Source organism: Trachypithecus francoisi, unplaced genomic scaffold (genome assembly GCF_009764315.1).
Source record: "Trachypithecus francoisi isolate TF-2019V2 unplaced genomic scaffold, Tfra_2.0 Lachesis_group0, whole genome shotgun sequence".
NCBI classification, from domain to species: Eukaryota; Metazoa; Chordata; class Mammalia; order Primates; family Cercopithecidae; genus Trachypithecus; species Trachypithecus francoisi.
The window spans coordinates 4,481,907-4,501,134 of record NW_022681453.1 but is presented as its reverse complement, the minus strand read 5'-3'; the positions used below and the strand labels follow the sequence as shown (position 1 = coordinate 4,501,134).

The window sequence follows — 19,228 nt, the reverse complement described above, 5'->3', positions numbered from 1 at the left end:
ATGTCACAGGCAGCACATGATCAATGATTAATTGGCAAATCAGTGCAACAGGACATAAGAGTAATGAGTTCTGAGAAAGAACTTTTTGTGTTGTGTATACCCCTTGCCCCTATAGTATCCATTACTACTGAACTAACTCCATCAAGCATGGCTCCAAATCTGTGGCAATTCTGCATATCATCTTTAACCTGTCCTTGTAAAAGGAAAAATCTGATATCAGATGTAAATAAGGCTTAGAAGCTCATGGCCAGATTTGGAGAAATTATGATATCAGTGTTAACAGGGCCATTTGCAGGAGGTGGTCAGCATAAAGTACTCACAATGAGTCAGCAAACAGTTATTAACATGAAATGATACTGACTCAGCTTTTATTATTTTTTCCAAGTTGATAGACACTTTCCTAACATTTTGCTATATGTTATTCAAATATTTTCATGACTTTTATTTGTTTTGGGAGGGAGTTTCAAGTTGTTATCTGCATTACTCAATTTAAAATCAATAGTGGATTTAATCGACATAATGTTTTCTAATCATTAATGAGTGTTAAATAAAACCCAGTCTAATAGCATTTTAAGCAACATTTTCTGTCAAAGAAGTATCTGAACCATTTTCTTTCTCCCGAAACCTTGATTTAATTATGATACTGGTATTATTGTACATGTTCATATGGGTTGGGCTCATTTGACTGTAATTATGTAACTTAAGTCCCATCCTAAGAAATTTACAACTGTAGAAGGCTATTTTTAAAAAGGCTCTTTTTGACTTGTTAAAGAGGAAAGGATAGAATTTTTAAACCATATACTTTGTTCATTAGAGACTATTTACATACCGAACTGTTCTCTAGTAATCATGTTCTTCTTAGATGTGTATTGCTTTTGGAAGTTTTAATTAAACTGTTTTTGATATCTACAAAGACTTTCCAAAGAGTAATTCAATTCCATTGTCTGACTCTAATTTCTTGCCTCCCTAACACTGATATTTTCTTTCCATTATTTGTAATTGAATTTTGTAACAACTATGATGCCTCAATTTTATTTTTGCATATGTAATCTCCATATGAGTCTCATAACAATCTTGCTAATGTAAGAAGCTGAGATGAGGAAATTCAGAGAGCAACTGGTTATTGAGTTGCTGCAGACCTTGTGAACCTATGGAGGCAGGTGAAGCTGGGGCTGTGATATGATTTTCTGTCTATGCACGCTTCTCCTCTCATCACACTGTCTCCTGTTTGAGTCTGCATTAATACCTTCATTTCATCATCTCTCTTTCACCATGACTCCCATTTTGGTAACATTAAACTTCTTGACCAATGGAATTGTTTTGGCTGGCAGCAAATAATTAGGGATTCTCTATTTCTGGTTTCATTTTGTCACTGTTACTAGTGCCAATTATCATTAACATTGAGGCCACTTTATAGGCAGTTTTGTTGTGATACATATGTGTATTGCAAAGCAAGAAAACATAGGGCTAGCAGGAAGAGGGCTGGCCTGGTAAAGACTGGCTAGCTGCTTACCAAATCCCTTTTTCTCATCTTTCGGCTGGACTGCATTTTCCAGGCTCCATTGTGGCAGGGGGTGGCCACGTGACTAAATTATGGACAACAGTGTGAGCAGAAGTGATGTGCCCCACAATCCACCAGTCTGGCCCTATTACAAACCTCCTGTATATGATCCTCCATAATCTCTCCCTATCAGACACAAGAGATTGACCATGTGAGCCTGGGAGACACATGTTGAAGGTGACACACATAATATAGAAGGAGCCTAGGTCCTTGAATCACTGCTTGGAGGAGAGTCCTGTGGTGCCCTGGGGCACTGGCATAATAATTTACCTCAACAAGACATGTACTTCTCTTAAGTTTGAGTCATTGTTAATTCTGTTACAGCAGTTAAGTTTAACTTAATTGATACACTTGGGTCTGCCAAAGATATTTCTGCAGGCCTCAGTTTCTTCTTTCATAAAATGAAGGAATTTGCCACATGGGCCTTTTTGCTGTTCCCCAAACACACTAGACAGTCAGGAGTTCTGCACTTGCTGTTGCCTCTGCCTGAAAAATCCTTCCTCAGAAACTCACGTGGGCTGCACCCTCAACTCTCAGTCTTCAGCCTAAATGTGACCTTATCAGTGAGACCTCCTGTGGCCACCCTTAGGTATAATAACATTTCTCCCTTCCTCATCATTCCCTCTTCCTCTTAGCTTTCTCCAGTTTTTAAAAAATACATATAACACAATCACCAAACAACTGACCTATGTATGTGTTTGGCACTTCGTTAAATATTTGTTGAACAATTGCATGAGTGAAGCGCTCTTTAAGGTGACAAGCAGCTGTGAAGGATTATGTTTCCTAATTTCAACACATTGTAATCTAAGGAGAAATATAAAATGATTACAAAAGACAAATCTTAAATACACAAAAGACATATGAGCTTTGCTAACATGTTTCTAAATATATAAGGAAAAGAGAGATTCTAATAATTACTGGCCACTTACCAAGTGTTATACATTAAATTTTTCAAAATGTCACTTCATTTGATGACTCTACAAAGTCAATATTATTGTAGCCATTTTATAGATAAGGAAAGAGATTTCCAGGGCTGGAATGGAAGCTTCATGAGAGCAGGATCACATCTATCTTTTTTACTATTGTATCGCTGGCATCTAGCAAAGTTCTGACAAGGTAGCAAGAAATAAAGAATATTAAGAATAAAAAGTAAAGAATGGGTTAAATAGCTTGTCCTTGGTAAGACAGTTGGCATTAGAACATACATTTGCCTGAATCTAAAGTCTGTGCTTTTTTTTTTTTTTTTTTTTTTTTTACTATCTGAGAATGGCAAATATGCATCGCTGTGATCCCCTTTCTGATTCTGAGCTGTTGCTTTTCTCTGTTCTTCCTAGTGAAAGGCTGTCCCCTTAATGGACATTATGTCTGGGATGTTTCCATTCTTCAGGCCTCAGTTCAGCCATGACCTCAGTGGAATGGCTTTCCCTGACCTGTTGGTTGGAAGATTGGAAGTAGCTTTCTCCAGTTACTCTCTGTGCATCACCTGTTTATTGCGTACGTCACCTTCATAACACCTACCACTGTATAAAATTATCTTGTTTGCTTTTCAGTTGTCCCTCTACCTACTATAATGTAGACTCTGCAAAGATAGTGACTTTTTCTGCCTCTACTCTGTGCACACTGTGTGACACGTTGTTGATAAATAGGTGTGTGTTGAATAAATCAGTGAATCACTGAATAATTTGATTGATGTTGGCATTCACTCTTCCAGTGCTCATGACAGGCATTACTGATCAATCATGACACTCTCTACTGCTAAATCCAAACTCATACTCTGAAAAATTTGAAATATAGTTCTCTAGGCACTTGGAATTTGAAGTCTGACCCACTGATCAATAACATCAACATCACCTGAGAGCTTATTGGAAATGCTCGTTCTCACGCCCACCCAGACCTACAGTATTGGAATATGTATTTTAACAGGATCCTAGATGATTCCTGTGCACATCAAAAGTGTGTGCAACATGACTCTAGGAATACATAATACTAGTCAGTGGGTTTGGCAAATAAGAGGAATCCCCTTTACCATCTCTGTGTTCTCCTCCATTTCGCTTGTACAAAGACAGAACCCCAGCCTTAGCATTATTGTGTATTATCTGGAGTGATTAGGTCTTAGTGGGGTTAATGTAGAAATACTTTCATTTTATTTTATTTTATTTTATTTTATTTTTTTGAGACGGAGTCTTGCTCTGTCGCCTAGGCTGGAGTGCAGTGGCGTAATCTCGGCTTACTGCAAGCTCTGCCTCCTGGGTTCATGCCATTCTCCTGCCTCAGCCTCCCGAGTAGCTGGGACTACAAGCGCCCGCCACCGTGCCTGGCTAATTTTTTTGTATTTTTAGAAGAGACAGGATTTCACCATGTTAGCCAGCATGGTCTTGATCTCCTGACCTCGTGATCTGCCTGCCTCGGCCTACCAAAGTGCTGGGATTACAGGCGTGAGCCACCATGCCCAGCCAGAAATACTTTATAGAGAAGTGTTTAAAAAAATTGGTTTCCCAGTTTGAGAGCTGCTAACTATGGAAATAGATGAACATTTTTGTGTAAAGTTGAAAGAATCCCTCATGCAAAGAATGGATGTAGGAGGAAGGAAAAGAAAAGTAGGTGCAGAGGAAATGCTAGGTTAATGCAAAAGTAATTGCCATTACTTTTTATGGCAAAGACCACGAGGTTGGTGCAAAAGTAATTGTGGTCTTTGCCATTAAAAATAATGACAATTACTTTTGCACCAGCCTAATAGGATTAGGATCAAGGGTGCATATGCAAAGAGCAAGGCTAGATAAGGTCTAGATGGAGAATGATATTAGCAGTTAAAAGCAAAAAACAAAATTTGCTTCTCAAATTAAACTGGGGCAAATAAATTTGATATGAAGAAAGTTAGATGCTTTTAGTGAAAATAGTTTTGCTACATGGAAAAGACACAGATTATAATCTGAGGGTGGCAAAAATCAAGGTTTTAACTAAAAAGTTGATGGATAAATAGAACCATGGATATAGATTATTTGCTCTTCAAGTTTTATCATTAAGAGAATCACAGCAGGGAAAGAGTTCCCCTGGAAGGGTGTTGAGTTCAGTAAGTACCTCCTTAGACCCAGGCAACCAGGGTCCCTGCCCTGCTCTGACTCTGTATCTTAGAGGGCCTGGCTTGTGGCTTTCTCTGGTCAGTGCCCTTCCTTATGGCATGAAGCAGTCAAGGAACCAAGAGGACATACCCACTTGGAGTCTTTGGCCCCCTTTTAGTACATGGCCCCATAACTCAGACTCCAGAAGTCCCTATGTAAGTGACTCTCAGGTTGTTTCCAAGACCTGTGAAGACCTCTCTCCTATGGCCTGGGTCCAAAATCCTGAGGGTGTGAGTATGTAACTAGTGTCCACATATCCAGGCCCACAGAGTGTGCAATGAGGGTGTTTGTGGGCATTGGATGGTGGTGTGAAGAGTCGTAGACTTGTCTTCTGGATTGTCCACGCACATGTCTGTGAGGCTGCAGCTATTGCAGGATGGAGGTGGGGATGTGAAGAGAACGGTGCTAGGCTAATGGGGAGTGATGGGAGGCTCCATGATTGCCCTAAGGCTAATATTGGACTCAGTGATGTTGTCAGTCCATTCTATACTCCATGAATCTTTTTCCCCCTTAGGGGGAAGATATTTTCATAACTTATGAATGTCATTAATTTTGCTTGGCTCTTCAGTTAAAGAAGTTGAATGATATACAGCTGAATGCAGTATATTTACTGATTCTTCAAACATTCAGAAGGCACCACTATGGTATTAATAAATATTTGCACTCCCACTGCAGATGTGGGACAAATCAGAGTGCTATAGGGGAAGATATGAATTTGACTCAGTCCTTATTTTTAATTCACTTCCATTTTTAGAAAATGTCTTTTATCATGAGAGCCATTCATAATGTACTAAAATTAACCACCATGTGATTGTAGCATTTACAGTAACATCATGCTTGTGCCTGGCATCTGTGTTTGTCTCCTTGTTAATTCCTCAACCTTTCCATTTATTTTTCATGTTCACAAAGGTTAATTGACATTGACTACTGTTTATCTGAGGAATTCCTTGGTGAGTCTTAGTGGTGGCTGCTTTGTAAGGTTTCAGTTCAGTTGAGCAGGAACTTTGATAGTCAATCTACAAGGCTCTCTGTAAGCCTAGCACTTAATTGAAGTGCACTACCCCTGACTGAGTTGCATTGTCAGGCATGGGGGATGTTTGATGTTTTTGCTTTCTTTTTCATGTAGCTTAATCCTCCATACACAGAGTCCCTCTTAGGGTTCTTATAGGCACTTTCCTTTTTGCTAGGTCATTGTGCTGATAAAACAGTAGTGATTTATTGGTGATGCTCTGATGCCTTGGGCTGAGGTCGGGCAGTATGGATACAATACATCTGTATACTGCTTTTCACTTGGTATGCAAATTGGCACACATAATGTGGTTTTTACACAACAACACTGTAAAGTAGGCAGAGCACTACTTCCTCCTACACTGTTCTCTCTATAGCAATGGGAAACTTAAGGCTCTGGTTACAGTGGCAGGTGATGGAAAAACAACCGAATCCTTCTGACCAGTGCTTATCCCCTACACCAGTGGCACATGGACCCATTTCCCTTGTCATGAGGGTCAATTGTGCCTGCTGTGGAGGCCCCCAGTGCTCTGTACAGTTTGAGAATCAGTGACCCACACATGTTACTTTTTGATTCTGAGTTGGTAATTGGCTCCTAGTAACTCACTTCCCATACCTTGGGTTCTGTGGGTGGTGTTTGCACATTGCTCTCATTTATTTCCACTGGCTTGCCTTTTGAGGCTTAAAAGTATTGTTACCTGTTGTTGTCACTTAAAGACAAAAATATATTTGTCTTATAGCAAAAGGTATAGACATATGTATAGGATGATACATATGTTTGTGTATGTACTATATTTTCTTGTGATTTTGTATCTGTTATCACCAGCTAAAATTGATGTAAAAAGATAGGATGGTAACAGTTTAGCCTACTTGTTCATGGTTTTCTAGGGGGAAGGGGAATCAGATAATTTTCCCTTAGATAAATAAGTGTTTAGGGTTGAGATGTCTGTCTAACATGGCGCTATCACCCTCTCATAAAATCACCTTTTTATCCTTTGTCCTTTGGATCCAGAGAATTAACATCCATAATGTCAGGGAAATAGGATTCACTACCCCCATCTAGCTTCCTGTTCCAAGTCCACGGCCAGCACCTTGGCTAAGGCTTCTCAGCAGATCCATGGTGGTCTGCCCCTCAGCCATCTGTGCCTGGGAAACATCTGTAATTGGTGGCCCCAAGGCAGTGCCAAAGCCTCTGGGGATGGGTGGACACCAGAAACATCCAAGTTTCCAACCCTTCTGCCTGACGTGGCCTGCCAGCTTCTAACAGAATTCCCTCTAATACCTCTGCTCACAGTATCAAGGGACTCCCAGATGAGCCTGAAATGGACATAAGCATACCTCTGCCCATGCTGACATGAGTGTAGGCTTTTCAGGTTAATGGAAGAAACTGGGTGCCTTTGGAGTTTACTTCATCTTGCCCCTGACTGGTTTGATGAGCAGGGATTATCAGCAATTTGCCAAGCAGCAAGTATGAATTTACAAAAAACAAAACCCATAGGTGGAACAATCTTGCCAAACTGCCAGCTATGATATTCTGGGTTTCATTTAATTTTAAATCCATTTACCCCCAGGTGCAAGTGGCATGGAATTACAGTATCCCCTGTGGTCCCTCCCTGGATGTAGGTGTGTGGTAGACATCTGCTGACCAGCACAGGCAGAAGCTGAATTCTTATCTAATGCTGTTTGCTGGGGGTCTTGTAGCCAAAGCCTTTTAAATCAAAGGGAATCATTAGAGAGAACAAAAAGGAATCCCCTACTCTTAAGAGAAAGGCCCTGATGGTGTTCCATTAACTGTCTGCCTTAAACATCTGACAAAAAGTAATCCCCTACTCTTAAGAGAAAGGCCCTTATGGTGTTCCATTAACTATCTGCCTTAAACATCTGAATGGTTTAAATAACTAGGGTGCATTTGTCTCCCTATCTCTGTCCTCATTAAGCAGGATAAGTTTAAACACACACACAAGTACACATACACGCACATGTACACACGCTTCTGTGGGGATACAGCCCATGTCACTATTTGTCATTCATCACAGTATATGAAATCTCTGTTATGAAATGTTCTGTCTCCAAAAACAGATATTGCTTCTCTTTTAGAAAAATATCCTTGGCTAGATCCCTGGAACTTTAATTAAAATCCTTGTTGCTCTTTAAAAAATGTTATTGCATTTCAGACAGCTTGGATGTAAAACAGTGAAGCCAGGAACCAGAATGTTTTGCCGGTGGGATAAGGGACCATGAGAACAGATCAAAGGGCTGCCTGAGCTAGCCTGAGAGGTGTCAGGAGACAGCTCCTGGGAGAGACCTGCCACTTAATGTGGGACTATCAGTCCCCCAGATTTAAAGGTAGTTGTCTGAAGCAGTCACAAATTTTCTTCCATTTGTGCCCTTGACATTGTCTGGGTTGTTTTCAATCAAAAACTAAGAAGATTATTATTAACTAATTAGTTAATTCATTTATGATTTTTGGTCATTTATGGCACTACTTAACACTGATCTCTTCAATAGGCTGTGAACCACATGAGGACAGGAGCTACACCTGTTTGCTGCCATGTCTCTGTCACATGACTCAGAATGTGGTAGTGAAAGTAGGTAGGCAGTAAACATTTTTGGAATGGATGTGGAGGCCGATGATGTTCTGGATATGAAGGATGAGATATGAAGGTGGCTAAGACATAGTCCTTGACCTCATGGAGCTCTCAGGCTATTGGGAATATCAAAGGTAATTAGAACTTTTGGTTATTAGGAGTTACTATTTCTTTAGCGACTTATGATGTGCCAAGTACTTTTCAGACTTTTAACTCTCAAAGGAACTTCATAAGATAGGGTTTTTTTTTTTTTTCTTTTACAGAGCATGAAACAGTATGAGAGAATTTAAATGGTTTACCCAAAGACACATGTCTACTAAATAGAGAATGCTGTCTTTCAACTTGGACCTATCTGTCTCTAATAATTTTGATGGTGCTACCACCTTTGAATATTTATCTATTAGTGTTTCAAAGTCAAGATTTTCTGCTTGTTCTTAATGGAGAACTAGAGGAGATTGAAAAACACTTTTTTTTTTTTTTAAGTAAAGTTACTAAATGGTTTGCATTACATTTATTTGGTCAGATGAGCTTTGTCTTCATAAAATGGGAATGGAAATATCTATCCTCTGCTTGTCCCACCATTGTAGTTTGGAAGTAGAGAACTTGTTTAATTTCATAGGCTTATGGCTGGAAATAATTTGCCTTATGATATGCTGTGCCTTGAGTCTCACCTGTTTTTGATTTAGATGAGTCTCTGGACTTTAGATGAGACTGGTGCTGAAATAAGTTAAGACTTTGGGGCGTTTGGGATGGGATGAATGTATTTTTCACTGTGAGAAGAACATAAATTTGGGGGGCTAGGGGTGAAATACTGTGGTTTGAATGTGTCCCCCGAAAAGCATGTGTTGGAAACTTAATCCCCAATGCAACAGCATTGGAAAGTGGGGCCTAACATGAGATGATTAGACCGTGAAGGCTCTGCCCTCATGAATGGATTAATGCTGTTATCACCAGAGTACGGTCAAAAAAGAGTGAGTTCAGTTCTCTCTCTCTCACTGTCTCTTGCCCTTCATCCTTCCACCATGTTATGATCAGGAAGAAGACCCTCACCAGGTGTCTGCCCCTTGATCTTGGACTTCTGAGCCTTTGGACCATGAGCTCATAAATGTCTGTTCATTATAAATTATCCAGTCTCAGGTGTTTTATTATACCAGCACTAAACAGACTAAGACAGTACCTGTGAAGGGGAGACTCTTCCTGAGTGAGTGAAGGTGGTGCTGAGTGCAGGACAGTCAGGTGGAGTGGGGGAAGCAGAGTGAGCCCCCTGCTCTGAGCTATTCTGAGCTTTTCTTACTTTTACTGTGGGTGAGCTTGCAGGATGTAGATCAGTTGGTGCTGACAGTTTGGGCAGGGGGTAGGCAGACCAGCTGTGGAGGGTGCTGTGGCCATATTCTTCTCTTATGTTTCTGAGGAGAGACATGGGACACTCTGCCACCACCAGAGATTTAGGAATAGAGCTGGTGGTGGGGGGTGCTATTCTTGTGGGCACCGAACCCCCTCCTCAGGTTCTTACACTCATTTGAAGAGGATCTGTTGCAGTTGAGCTGGCCGGTAACCTGGCTTCTGGCAGCATGTGGCCCCTTGCTTGAAGACGACAGGATCTGCCACTCACTAGGAGGTCCTTCGGGTCTGGAGCTGAGGCAGACGCTGAAGCAAAGGATGAAGGGAATTGGCAGATAATGTGCTTTCTCATGCGAATTCCTCAGTGGTCCTCCCATGAAGAAGGGTAGAAGAATGCTGGGACTCTCACTGCTTAGGCAGAAGGGACCAGATTTGACTTACTGCCTGGGTGCCTTTAAGTCAGAAATTCTGAGTTCTTGTCTCAGGCGTGCTCTTGCATAGAGCCAGGATGCCACAGAACTGGCTCCCTCTTACATTTTGGCAGAGGATACATAGACTCAAAGCCTGCCCTGCCCTCTCATTCTACAGATTAAAATCAAACAAAACAAAACAGAGGCCCAGAGAGGTTATACAAATGAACCAAAAGATTTGGGGTTTTTTTGCCTTCAGCTTTGGCTTCCAAATCCATTTTCAGCCTTGTGCACTCAGGCTATGGGTGAACAGAGGAAGTCCAGACCTTCCTGCGGTAGAGGGATCCACAAGAGCGCAAAAGTGCAGGTCAGCTCCAGCATCTGTGTTTCTTGAGTCTGGAGGCAGTGGCGGATGGGATGCCTTCCTCCTTGAATGACTCCCAGGCTCTGTAACAGCGGTCTTGAATGGCAACTGCTTTTATGGGTGAGAGGGCGGACTTCATCAGAATCTCCTGGAGAGAGTTTCAAAACATGTGTAAACTCTGCTTGCCTCATGCTACCAAGTGTAATCCACAGTGCAAGAGATGGCAGTGAGCACAAGTTTTGTAAGTAATTCTGATGTGTCCATCCCCTGCTGAGTCCCTTGTGTTACTATTTGACAATGGTAAGCCCTTGAGGGAGTTCTCATCTTAAGGGTCATTGTGTTCTCCACAGCATCTGATGTGTAATTCAGTGGATAGTTGTTGAACCAATGGATGAAGCAAATGGCAGTGGAGAGATAAGAACAGAATCTGAGCAGACAGGCCTGAGCACTGGAATGTGAGGGGGACTGGCGGTGCCTTGGTCAATACGTGTTAATCGAGTGTGCTTAAAGGTGAGTCTGGCCTTCTGCAGCAGTCTGACCATTGACTCTTTATCAATAAACATAAATACTGTTCTGCCCTTGACCTCGAGAGTTAAAAATAATAAATAGCTTAATTGGTCATCATTAACTCCACTTCAAATTTACTATTGGCAAGTGTGGCCTTGAACAAAATGACTCCCATGCTCAGCCCAGGCATTTTATCCCCGAACCTCCCAAAGGAGTGTCCCTGGTAAAACAAATAAAATCAGCCTCCCACCTACTCCCTCCCATCAATAGCACGTTTGCTATTGAGTCCAGGCAAATGGCCATTTGCAAGGTTGGATGAGTAGTTAAGCCACACAGGCACAATGTAATATGACAACATTCTTCATGGTAATATCGTCCTCCTCATTACATTTGAATATAGATTGCCAGTGTGCAATGCCTTCGACCTCGCTCTCTATTTGTGAGGTTTAGGAGTTCTTCAGACAAGGTGACGTCCACGTGCACTCCTCAGAAATTATTAGCCTATTTGTAAACCTAAACAAAATCATAGCTATTGTCTCTAAGAACTTAATTTGCCAAATCTCTTTTCTTCCTATCCTTAATTATGTATAAATTTATAGACTTAAGCCACCTGCCTCCTCAGTGCTTATAAATAATTGTATCTCTTAGCTGCCACTTAATGGCTCAGGGCTCTTCCTTTATACTGTCTTTGCTTCAAACTGTACATTTAAATATCAGTACTCAGCTCAGCTTCTGAGTATTAAACATTTTTTCTCCACTTCCTTGAAAAGCTGTGAACAAGCCTTTTAGCATTTTATCTGGACCAAACAGTAGTGGTTTTACACAAGAAATGAGAACTCTGCAAGTAAATCTATGTATTTTTATGTCTAAAGTGCATTATAAAAAGAAGCAATAAATCTAGTTTTCTATGTAAAAGGAATTAGATTTTCCAGTTTACCCCTGCACCGGGATTAATAAAATGTGCAACAAATAGCTGATGGAATGATCCATTTGAAGTTTGTAAAGGTATCTAGGGAAGCTGGCTGGAGTAGCCTTTCCATTTTTTCAAAAGCAGGATGCCTCTTAATTTTTTGATTCAGTCTTGTTTCTGAATGACTGTTTTAAAATGAGCTGAGAGGCTGTTACCTGCCTATTTCTGCATGGCTGAGCAAATTCACCCGTAAATCCAAGTTTCTCTTCGTTTCCATCACTATACGTCTCCAAATTACAGAGAATTCATTCCTGAGCTGGAGAGGTGCCAGAAGTTTCTCATCTAGCTGTCTGTGGGCTGCCTTTTTCTCTCCCCTCTTTGAGGCTTTCTGATGCCTAGAATGAGCTCAACTCAAAGGTTTCCAGCCTCACACTCGCCTCACATTCCCCCACAGTCACACTGAGCTCTGTGATTCTGAGGAATACAGTGTGCCAGCATCCGATCCAGTCTCCTTTCACCTGCGGGTGTTCCAGAAACTTCAAAATGCGTCTGGTAATGTATTTGCTTTTCTAAACGTGCCACTTTGATGTGCGTTATATGCAGCTGCTTATTATTTTTTAAAAATCTGTCATCTGAATTAAAATGCATGCAAAAAATGTCAAAAAGAGCTTATAGAACAGTGTGGGCTTAATTGTTGGTCTAGGTGTGTGTGCATGTGTCCTTGTTAATGTAGGCATGTGTGCATAAATATGTATTATTTATGTATACATGTGTCTGTGCAGACAGATTTCACTAAAGGAATCTCATTGAAAGCAACACTTTTTATGAACATCCAGATTTTCTAATCAGATCTGTAAACATCTTACACAACAACAGCAAGTAGAGGAAAAATAAATTTTTCAAACCCATGCAAATGGTATGTTTTAAACACCTATTTAAAAAGCCCTCCTTTCTTGTGTATCTGTGTGTGTGCATGTGTATGGGGAGGAGGTGTTGATTTTTGAAAATTGGGAGAGAAGAGTTGTATTGCTGCTGCACGAGAATTTCTACCCCATGTTACCTACCTTCTTAAAACTCAGTAAGCACTGAGGGGAAAAGATGTGGTTCTGCTTTGGAGTAACCCCAGGGGAACGTTGATCCGCAGTGTTCAGCAGGCATTTTAGGTATTCTAAATACTAGTGCTTGAATAATAAGTAGTTGGGGTAGATTTGCTATAGCCAAATCCTGCTATGTTTTCTGTCTTGTAGGAATCACATTCACACTGTACATTTAGGATCTGCATGTGTTTATTGAACTCTAGTAAAGCAACGTGAGAGTGCAGGCTCATAAATCATATTATTTATTTGCTAGTGTTGGGTGCTAGATTCTAAAATTAAGAGATTACTTAGCAATTAATAATATAGTCAGCATCCCTTGTCTCATTGGGTGAGATTTACATCCTTGGGGCTTGCTCTTCTAGTTGTAAAGATGAATGATTTAAGGTTTGTACTTAATTGCTATTTCAAATTCTTAAGCTAGAAAGATACTTGCAACACTATATTTAAAAGACTTATTCTGAAAAATGTGTATGTATATTTCTAACTGGCAGTGAGCTAATTATGACTATAATGTGCTATTTGCTTAAAAACAACTGATCTTGAGTATTGCTTACTTTTGTAATAGAAACTTGTTTTCTTGCCTTCAGATTATAATAATTCTTTCACTTTGCATTATGCTCTTGCTTTTTGAGACCAATATTAACTAATTGTTGTAAAGATGAGAAAATGAGGTAGCAAGTCAAATAGCATTCACTAAGTAGGTTTTGTTTGAACTAGTAGTTTTCTAAGAAATTAAATAGATTTTCACAAGTAGGTTTTCTAAATGTACAGTGAGTAGCGATACTTGAAAATGGAAGCATCTTAAATATTAACTTAAGTGGAGCAGATTAGGATAGTATTAATGCCATCTTGTAGTTTCTTAATATATTTAAGATGAGGTAGTAAATAGGCTAATTATTTTATATTGGCTATTATTTTTGCTTCATGATAATGATTATAAAAGCAACAATTGCTTTTGATTTACTTTGCATTGTAAATCAAAGTAACAATTGTAAACTTTAGTAAAATAGTTTACTAAGTTGTAACAATAAAAATGAATATTATTAAAGTCAGTGTGAAAGCTGCTTTTACTTTTTAGCATCCGAGATCTAATATTTTGTCACATATAGAGCTGTGTACTTATAGAGGATTATGTATATTTAAAAAAATTTACATAACTCTAAATGCTGATTTTATCAACCATGTTCAGTTTATAATTAAAGTATAATAGTACAGTAAAAATGCATTTCAGGGTGTAGAAATGGCTCCTTGAAACAGCATATTATATTAGGAGCCATTAAAAATCTGTGTAGGCTATTAATGTTATACTCATAGATTGTTCTGTGTGTAACTGGTTTCTATTTTAGGTCCTATTCATTTCCAATGTTATAAATGAACCTAAGATTGTGTCCTATTCAATGTAGGAATCTTGCCTTGAATGTAAATATCTTAATGAAGATTTTAAATTGAATGAATAGGATGGCTGAAGATTTAGCAGTACCTTTTTTCATGTGTATTGCAATATGCATAAATACATATATAGAAATAGTAAGTTATGTAAAAATATTCCTTGCCTTCAATCACATTACAAAATACTCTCACTTTACTTTTGAAGTCGGTTATTTTATTTGAAGTTGCATAGGTGTAAAAAGAGGTTTTGTTTCTCAAAGCTTATGTAGTACTGTGTGGTAACAGAAAAACATTCTGTGCCATTTTGTAGTGAATATCATATGTACTAAAAAGTGAGAGGAAAGAATACTGTATTTGCCATCTGTCTCTAAGTATGACCTCCTACTGGCTTTAGATATATTGTAGACCAGGCCTTTATTTTATGAAACAAATTTGTATTACCCCAAAATACCTAAAATGATTGTAAAACACTTCCCCCCATACAATAGTTTCCCTATTATGTGACTGAGACTGTCTTAACAAACATTTTATTTTTAAGGCTCATATATAGATTGAAGACATACAAATATAATTTGTAGGCTGACCATGCATCCATAGCTGAAAACATTCTTCCTTTAAGTAAGCATTTATTAAGCATTGCATTGCCAAGCTGGCTTCTAGCTTTGGGACAAAAGGAGGTGTCAAGGAGGGAAGCTCCTGTTTAAAGATACCATTCCTGCTATTTCATTATTAACCATTATTTATGGAGGCATGACACCTTCAATATGGTTTGAGAATTGCATTGGCTTTTTTGTTTGTTTGTTTTTTGTACCACTTAGTTTCAAAAGGACAAAATTCTTGGGAGCATTTGCCAATAGAGAAGAACAATCACAGTTAGGGTGGGGAGGGCATGCTGGTCAAGAAAGATTCTCTGGGGAAGATGAGTTCTCAGCCAAGCAGGGGGGAGGTTCTTAGCAAAAATTGATAGAAAGGAGAGGAATAGGAGAATTTGGGGTAGATGGAACAGAAAGGAGAAGTAAATCATGGCAAGAGACAAGAAGGCAATGACATTGTATGGAGAGAGGAGCTATATTAGAAGTAAGAGGAAATAAAATTAAAAAAATTATAGAGTTGGGCTATGTTTTGAAAAAGTACATTTTTCAAAATTAATATTCGCTAACCTTATTATAGTCTGTGGAACATAATTTCATTAAATAAACATTTATCCTATTTTGTTATACCAAACAACCTCTGTAAACAAAATTTTAAAGTCTACATAATAATTTTAATTTATATTTATTGAGAATTTACTATGGGCCAGCTATGGGCCAGGCACTACACTAAATACTTTAAATGCATTGTCTTATATAGTCCTCGTTTACTATTAATATCCACATTCTACTGGTGAAGAAACTGAGGTACTGAGAAGTTTATGTAACTTGTCTAAGTTTGTATAAGGTCAGAAATGGAGGAGCGGAATTTGAACCCAGATTCTATAGCCCAACCTTCTAGCTACACACACACACAAAATCATTTCAGCTTATTTCATCTCTAGTTCCAGGTCCAGACTGGTATAACTAGTTGTTCACTGGCTGTGTCATTTAGGTTCTCTGGGAAGAGATTCTGAGACAGAATTAGTAGTGCAAGTGGTTTATTTGAGAGTAAAGACAAATGGGGAAGGAACCAAAATTGGGCAGGGAGAGCCTTCTGACCACACAATGCAGATCTCACAAAATCTCACCCAACCCAATGGCAACCTCTGGAGGGAAGATTGCCCATTAAAGGAGTCTCACAGTGGGCAGAAATGACCAGGCCTAGTACCCCTGCTATGCTCAATCGCTGGCTAGGGGTTCTCTGAAAGAGTGTGACTGTGGCTTAAAAGTCAAAGAAGATCCTGAAGGTCCTGTAGCTGGATGTTGTCAGCTAACTGCACTTCTTGCAGCTGAATAGCAAGTTCTTTCTTGAAGGGAGAGCTGGGCAGTGTACCTCCCTGGCTGCCAAGGTGATATCTCTACAAAATGTATCATAGGAACTTAGCGGTAAGGCAAGCTAGGTGCCTAGGTTGAAGAATTTAAGGAAGTACGTATGCTTTGGGTCATTCAAGTGCTAAGTGGGCACCTCAGAGTAAGTGTCTCCTTAAGTTTTGCACTCTCAGGCACCTTGCCTGTCTCACCCTAGTCCCCAGAACCTCACATTCAACACACTTAGAATTGATCTCATCATAGTCCCTCCAAATGTACTCTTTCAGTCTTATCTCTCAGGAAAATCCAAGAACTGCTCAGTACATCCTCCTACTAGTCTCTGCTCCCATCCAATTCAGTCTCTCCACTGCCACAGCATCATCTATGTTAAATACAACTCTGATTTACAATTCCAATGCATAATACTCTTCATTGGTTCCCTGTAGCCTAAATGAATTCAAAGGTTCTTTCTATGGCATGTAAAGACCCTGTATGATCTGACTGCATGGACAATCTGGATTCAGGGCTGAAGCAATTTCAGTGCTTTATCTAAGGAACATTAGAATTGTTTATTTTTAAATATTTTAAATATAGAATAGGTATTTTATAGAATAGAATTTTATAGAATAGAATAAAATTTTTAAATATGGAATATAGAATTCCATATATTTGGAGAATATATGGAAACTAATGGGAGATACACCTGGAAAAGTAAATTGGAGCTGACCAAAGAACTGTGGTCATGGAGTTTAACTTTTCTTTGGAAGGTATCTGATCAGAGAGTAACATGATCAAAATAGGCTTGCATGAAGGTGAATGAGGCTGCGATGTGGAGGCTCCACTGAATGAAGAGCAATCAGGAGTCAGGGAGACCAGTAAGAAGGCTGTGTTGCTATTCCAGGTGAGAAGAAATGAGGTCTTGAGTTAGGAATGTAAAATAAAGACATGAAAAAATATGAAGGAAAAATAGAATTTTAAGGCTTATTAAAAGAATATGTGAGGGGAATATAGTACTCAAAAGGGACTTGAACACTTGAATTGAGTGATGCGAGGCTTGTGTATGGGAACCAGAAATGGACAGAAGGATCTTGTTGAGGAAAGATGACAAGAGTCTAAGAGGTGTCTGCAGATGAACCATCTCATTTATTTCCCCAAATGAATATTACACAAATTTTTCATTTTTCTTTCATCTCGAGCACTGCTTGTTCAACTCCTCAAATTTTGCCTGATTTTTAATTTACTGTCATTTAGAGATTTTCACAATAATCCTTTAAACAAAAGATTAAGGCATCAAAGACAAAAGTTATGTTTACAGACACCAACCATTCTAACAACATTTAGGTTCTTTTTTCTAAATTCAACTGTAAAAATATCTTTTTGGGATCCACACAATTTCTAACAGCCAGTTTGAGTAACTAATTATTATTATATTTTATTTTTTAAGAAGTTGTATTGGCTTCATATAGATCTGATCCTGCCCAGCAGAAGCAGAGGCTGACAAGACTGGCCCATCTAATTAAAGGTCTTTGTTCCTGGGGTAGATAGAAGAGCCAACACTGTTATCATGAGTTGCAGACATCTTCTCATAGAGGAAATCTGAAACTGCTGCCTCCCACTGCCCAACTAACAAAGGGGCAAAGGTAATTGATTTAACATGAACAGAAAGAAGACTGCAAAAAAGATTCACATTATATATGATTGTGACACATAATTAAAAACTCAATTTTCAATAAAACGGAAATAATGGCAAAGACTTGATGCTAAATAAGCTTTAGGTACAGAAATGAATAGTAAGTTTTATAGGAATTTGCAATGCAATATGAGAAGCTCAAAGCAAATATTTAATTGCCCTGAAAACTGAACAACATAACAGTCGCATTTGCATATTCTTCCAGGCTGACTTGTTTTACTGTAGAGTGCAGGAAACCCCTTGTAGTAATATTATGTTAGCATCCATGGTGTACAAAAAAAATTTTTAAGAGACAATCAAATTAACCTCCAAATCTGACTGAATAACCGCCTACACTGACTTGTGCCTAACAAGCTGTGACAATCAAAAGATAAGCTGGTAACATGTTGTTTGTTTTGTGACAGTGATAACAGAGATCTAATGCCTCATTCGTAACTAGGGCTGCCAGACATAGAAATACAAGATTTGCATACTCTGACCTCCAGAGCATGGAGCTATTGTAAGCCAATGAGTATAAATTCCCTTTTTTGTTTCAGACTTAGATATAGGACAGTATGTTTTCCTGATTTCATTAAAAAAATGAATAAGATACTGAAACATAAAAGGGAAGGGTCTGTGTATGTGGATATTTGTAATTCTGTGCTCTAACTCCAAACTTCAGGGAAGTGATCTATACGGATGATGTTTAATCTTCGTGGCAGATCAATGAGGCAGGCACTGTTGGTTACTGCCTATCTCACAGATGAGGAAAACTGCTGGAGAGGCTTGATAACCTGTTAAAGGTAACACAGTGGTCAAGTAGCAGAGTGGATTTGGACCCAGGGCCTGAGCTCTTAGACATTGAGCTGGGCATGGAGGGTGTGAGCAGAAGCAGTGATTGGCTGGTGGGGTTTGCCCACCCAGAAGGCTCTCCTCTGAAGCTCTCCATCCTTGGACTGCTCTTCTTACCTTTCCTGGGCTCTCAAACTTTCCTATATACTGTAAGGAAATATAGTTGTAAATTCAGGAACCAGCACCAAACCTGTTTTTTTGATGGACAGATAATGAGTTTCTCACTGAGCTTAAAAATATGTTGCTACCATATTCTAGTGATGTATGTCTCTGCAGTGTGGGAGTCCATCTGCTCATCCTCACCTAACTATATCACTCTTTTAAAATGGGCTTTGTTGATACTTGGAATTGGGAGACTTTAATTCTGCCTTCAATTTTAGTCCACATTGGACAATTTGAGCTCATACTTTATGGGAGACAGCAAATTGCCACTATATGCTACTCTATGACCATGTATATATAATTAAATATAC

General features: G+C 39.2%; 1 protein-coding gene across 1 annotated transcript in view; it reads left to right on the top strand.

Annotated features, from left to right (window-relative positions):
• Positions 1 to 12,243: 12,243 nt before the first annotated feature.
• The window catches only part of IQCJ (IQ motif containing J), a 207,743-nt gene continuing 200,758 nt past the window's right edge, over positions 12,244 to 19,228 (top strand). Inside the window, exon 1 of the mRNA XM_033203005.1 lies at positions 12,244 to 12,360. Within this exon, the coding sequence (XP_033058896.1) occupies positions 12,352 to 12,360 (9 nt within the window). The 5' untranslated portion in view covers positions 12,244 to 12,351. The remainder of the gene's footprint in view (positions 12,361 to 19,228) is intronic.